The sequence below is a fragment of the Rhinopithecus bieti genome, unplaced genomic scaffold (genome assembly GCF_001698545.2).
Source record: "Rhinopithecus bieti isolate Rb0 unplaced genomic scaffold, ASM169854v2 scaffold_38779, whole genome shotgun sequence".
Classification (NCBI taxonomy): domain Eukaryota; kingdom Metazoa; phylum Chordata; class Mammalia; order Primates; family Cercopithecidae; genus Rhinopithecus; species Rhinopithecus bieti.
Window position 1 is genome coordinate 180092 of NW_016816249.1, and position 6135 is coordinate 186226.

Genomic DNA, 6135 nt, shown 5'->3' on the forward strand with positions numbered 1-6135 from the left:
TCATCTAAAAGTATGTTTTAAATTTATATGCAGAGTCTTTATTTTTTTAATGGCTGCTTTTGCCTCTTGATTTCTCAATGTATAAATAATAGGATTTAAGAGAGGTGTGAAAATTGTGTAAAACACAGAAAGAATTTTATCTAAAGAATATCTGCTGAAGGGCCACACATAGATAAAGACACATGGAGCAAAGAACAGAGTCACAACTGTGATGTGAGCTGAGAGAGTGGAGAAAGCCTTAGAGGATCGACTAGCAGCACAGTGCCTAACTGAGAATATTATGACTCCGTAGGAGAGAAGCAAGAGGAGGAAGCAGACCAGTGACAGGAGCCCACTGTCAGCAATGACCAGGAGCTGTAGGATGTAGGTGTCCTTGCAGGCAAGTTTAATCACAAGGGGAAGGTCACAGAAAAAGCTGTCTATAACATTGGGACCACAGAAGGGCAAATTCAACATGAAAGCCATTTGACTAGATGAGTGCAGAAATCCAACTGCATAGGAGGATAACAATAGCCCAGTGAGCACCCGTGGGCTCATGATGGTCATGTAATGGAGGGGTTTGCATATGGCAACATACCTGTCTATTGCCATGGCTACAAGCAACATCATCTCACTCCCACCCAGGAGGTGCATGAAGAACATCTGAGAATAACATCCCCACCATGAGATGGTCTTACGTTCTCGGAGGAAATCTACGACCATCTTAGGGGTAGCAAAAGAAGCCAGGATCATATCAATGCAGGAGAGGTTGATAAGCAGAAAATACATTGGCGTGTGAAGGCGTGCATCAAAGGTCACAGTCACCAAGATGAGAAGGTTTCCTAAGACAATCCCCACGAAGACCATAGAGAATCCCAAGAAGAATAAAATCTGAAGATTTTGAGATTTGCAAAGTCCCAACAAAATAAATTCATGTACCACTGAATGGTTTGCACTTTCCATATTGTCAACTTTATCCCACAATGATCAAAATAAGTGAGAATAAGGGGTAGGGAAATGATGCATATTGGAAAGAAATGTTCATGTTGGTGTCCACATTTGGCACTCAGTCAAGGCACTTGGACTTACAAGGACCCTTACTTTTGTGGAATTTTGTCGGTCAGTGGTTTTACTAATGGCCCAGAGAAGTATACCAAATAGTCAGTAGAATTCAGAATATAAGTTTCTGGAAGACAAAATAAAACATTAATAGTACATGAAACCACAAATATATAGGTCGTGAATTAGAATCAGAAGACCTCTACAGGACACCTGGGTAAGCTGCCCACTGGGTGACATAGGACAAGTAACTCTCCTTTTGAGGGTTTTCTTCTCAGTTAAAAAGAAAAAATTGGACTATATGGTATCTAATGCTTCTTTGTGCTATAAAAATTTCTGTGAATAAGATAATGATTCTGGTGAGTTTTATAGTCACATAATAATATTGAGTTTTATTAACATGAAAATGATATAGAAAATACATCCAGCATTCTCAAGAACCATGTTTTGAAATGGACTCTGGTAAAGATACATGAATTAGGTCCTGAGAAACTTACCTTATTTCCTCCATGCTCCATTCTTGCATGAATCCCTCACAGATCAGTATCAGTAGTAGTCACTACATACTTTTGAAGTGTCAAATATACGTATAGTATATATATTATTTATAACATGTATATTATATACATTTCACATATTTATATATAATTATTTACTTAATTTGTTCATTCAACATTTCATATTATTCACATCAAATACATCCTCTATATGGTTAGACAATGTGTACAAACAGCCCACAGTCAAATGTAACAACTAATTTCATTTTCAGCTTGTATTTATTCATTCATTTACCTGGTTATTGCTATGTAGTAGTTAGTTGGTTGGCCTGTGCATGGTTATTTGTCATAGGTTTCAGAATGACTTAGCTTGATATAACATTTATGTTGGTAAAACAAATACAGTTCTTTCAGTATAATCATCCAAATTTATGACAAAATTTGTCATCAGCCCGTGCTTATTACAAACTGATTCTATTGGTTCAGCTTTTTAAAAAATTACCTTCATTGCTAATAGTTTTAACTTAATCTAGGTTCTTACAAAACACCTTCGGTAAATAAAGTATGTGTAGTCATCTGTTTGTGCTGTTATTACTTACAAGACAGGGGGAGAATACTTTTGTGATGGCACCTTACGTGAATCCCAGGAATGGCCTTTTATCTCCTTTTCCTGTATCCCTAACACTTATCTGCAATTTACTCTTCCAATCTTCAGAAACAGGAAAATGAGAGACCACAGTGCTATATGTTTCTTTGAGATAATCCCATAGGAACATTTAACCAACTAGGGGTTTATTTTTTTTCCTATGTAAACATATCTGTTGGCCAATTTCCCGCTCTGAGAAAATGATGTAAAATATTAAATTGCATCAAATATGTAATTAGAGCCATTCATTTATATGTCTAAAAAGGTTATAGCTCCCTTCAGTTTTATGTCTCATATTTAAGAATTCCTACTAATGCTTCTTTTGAAACCTAATTTTGAAGCTGCATTTAAATAGAACAGAACAATTTTCAAATACATACAAAGCAGTTTATAAATGCTCCAGCATCTGGAATAGTACACATCAAAAGCACTAAGTGAATATCTGTTGAATGAATAAACTATGTAGTAAATATTCATCATCTAGATTAAGTCAGTTGACTCAATCCACAGAAAAATCCACAAAATCGGGGATTTTAACATTTATTTTTAAATGTCAAATTGAATGCTGAAGTATTTTAAAATCAGAAATATAACAGCCATTTTTAAAAAGCTGGTTAAAATGTTTTTCCCTTTTAATTATCTTTTAAAAAAGTAGTTTATGCTATTACAAAAAAAGCATATCACAAATAACAGAAAGATAACTGACTGTGAACATTTTAAGGGTTTCTTAGATAGCTTTCCAGAAAAACAATACACGCTTCAGTACAGTGTGTGTGTTAGTGTTACGGGTATTAATATTTACATTTATATCATTTTTACTAAGACTGCAAATTTTATATTATATGTATAGTTATTTTTCTTGAGTTTTTAACTTATTACATTAAAATATGGTTTATATTAATATATAGAAACATAACTTTTTAATAGGTATATAGAATTCCATTTTGTAGATGTTGCATAATGTAATCTCCCCACAAATATAGTTTATTCTTAGGAATTTCCCATTACTTATAAAAACTCTTTTTCATCATATCACTTTCTTCTTTATAAACCTGTGGTAACTGCCTTATCAATCTCAAAATTCTCCTGGATAGTCACAATCAACTCCTCACTCACTCTGAAAATCCAATGCTGTTTTCCAATATTTCAGTAAAAACAGCCTCGTGGTTTTCTGCATTATTGATACTTTTTTTTGTCTTATTCCTGCTTGTTTTATTGTTTTTAGCTAAATAAGTTCCTCTGTGTATATGTAACCACATTATTCAGTATATCTCAAGCCTTCTCTCCTAAGTAGTAAAACCTTTTCTAGACATGGAAGTCATATCAATCTCCACTATATCTGTGGTTCATTTCACTTACTCTGCCACTTAATTACTTTCCAGTTACATCATTTGTATTGATATTCTGAAACAAAAGGAACACTTGAACAAGGGTTATACAAATTTGTTCTAAGCCTAGATCCCTTTCATTTTTCATTCTTCTTTCCTCAAGTTAATTTTAAGTTCCTTGAATACAGACAAATTACTCTTATCTTCCTCATAATACACGTTATGTAGATTGTCAATAGATTTGTCAATAGAGTGTCTGACTGGAAGCAGACATATATCTAAAAAGAAAACCTTTGAAAATATTTTTCTGGGCATTATGCAACTAGTAATATTTAACTATGGAATAGATGGATTGCATGCCAAATAATTTTTCAACTTTTCAGTCTTTTCTGCAACTTAACCTAATCAATAATTTTCCTTTACAGAACAGTTTGTAATTATAAACCCTACACACACACATATGCATGCACACTTTCAAACGGTGTTGAGGAGGCAGGGGGAGACAGAGAGAGAAAAGAGAAAATGTTTGCTTTCAAAATGATCATTTTGATCTTTCTGGCATCCCTTCTTCCTGCAGAAACAAAGATCCTTAGCTTTCTTTTTACTGTGAAACACTTAAAGTATATTCTAAAATGATTCATGCTACCTAACTTCAAACAATACTACAAGGCTACAGTAACCAAAACAGCATGGTAGTGGTACCAAAACAGAGATATAGACCAATGGAATAGAACAGAGGCCTCAGAAATAACATCACACATCTACAACCATCTGATCTTTGACAACCCTGACAAAAACAAGCAATGGGGAAAGGATTCCCTTTTTAATAAATGGTGCTGGGAAAATTGGCTAGCCCTATGCAGAAAACTGAAAGTGGACCCCTTCTCTACCCTTTATACAAAAATTAATGCAAGATGGAATAAAGACTTCAATGTAAGATCTAAAACCATAAAAAACCTAGAAGAAAACCTAGGCAATACCATTCAGGACTTAGGCATGGGCAAAGACTTCATGATAAAAACACCAAAGGCCATGGCAACAGAAGCCAATATTGACAAATGGGATCTAACTAAACTAAAGAGCTTCTGCACGGCAAAAAACTATCATCAGAGTGAACAGGCAACCTACAGAATGGGAGAAAAATCTTGCAATCTATCCATCTGACAAAGGGCTGATATCCGGAATCTACAAAGGAACTTAAACAAATTTACAAGAAAAATAACAAACAACTCAATCAAAACGCGGGTGAAAGACATGAACAGCCACTTCTCAAAAGAAGACATTTATGCAGCCAACAAACATATGAAAAAAAGCTCATTATCACTGGTCATTAGAGAAATGAAAATCAAAACCACAATGAGATACCATTTCATACCAGTTAGAATGGCGATCATTAAACAGTCAGGAAACAACAGATGCTGGTGAGGCTGTGGAGAAATACAAATGATTCTACACTGTTGGTGGGAGTGTACATTAGTGCAACCATTGTGGAAGACAGTGTGGTGATTCCTCAAGGATCTAGAACTAGAAACATCATTTGACCCAGCAATCTCATTACTGGGTATATACCCAAAGGATTATAAATCGTTCTACTATAAAGACACATGCACACATATATTTATTGTAGCACTATTCACAATAGCAAAGACTTGGAACCAACCCAAACGCCCATCAATGATAGACTGGATAAAGAAAATGTAGCACATATACACCATCAAAAACTATGCAGCCATAAAAAAAAATGAGTTCATGTCCTTTGTAGGGACGTGGATGAAGCTGGAAATCATCATTCTCAGAAAACTAACACAGGAACAGAAAACCAAACGCTGCATGTTCTCATGTTCTCACTCATAAGTAGGAGTTGAACAATGAGAACACATGAACACAAGGAGGGGAATGTCACACACTGGGGCCTGTCACGGGTTGGGGATCTAGGGGGAATAGCATTAGGAGAAATACCTAATGTAGATGGCGGGTTGATGGGTGCAGCAAACCACCATGGCTTGTGTATACCTATGTAACAAACCTGCACGTTCTGCACATGTATACCAGAACTTAAAGTATAATAAAAAAACTGGGGATAAAGATACATGAATTTGGAAATCAATATTTTAATTCTAATGCATGGACTCATGAGCAATAACTATAATCCAACTGAGTATCAGAAGCTAAAATTTAATTACAGGAGACTATATTCATCAAAATATGAAGAGAAAAAGACAAATTATAATTGAACACCTGCTTGCTGTTTGTATTGCTTAAGGAATCAAAAATATGAAGATAATTTATTATGTTCATTACATTCTAATATGTTATTTTACTTCCCATAATTAGATATATATTCCATATCATATTAATATTTTGTGTATGATATGAGGTAAGGAAAAGGAACATTTATTTTTCCAAGTGAATACCTAATTGCTCTCACACAATTTATTTAAAAGGCTATATTTTTCCCCACTGAATTACAGTAGCATTTTGTTCTGTATCAAATGGTTGTATGTATGCTAGTCAACTTCTACATCTTGAACACTATTTCATTAATCTTGCTTGTATATCCTTACTCCATAACCACAATGTCTAAGTTACTATAAGCTCTTAAAAAGCATTCAAATCTAGTAGCATA

General features: G+C 34.4%; 1 protein-coding gene across 1 annotated transcript; it reads right to left on the reverse strand.

Moving 5' to 3' along the window:
• Positions 1-942, reverse strand: OR4K13 (olfactory receptor family 4 subfamily K member 13). The gene has a single exon (XM_017854680.1). It carries the CDS (start codon positions 940-942, stop codon positions 1-3), a length of 942 nt encoding a protein of 313 aa, XP_017710169.1.
• Between the last annotated feature and the right edge of the window lie 5193 nt (positions 943-6135).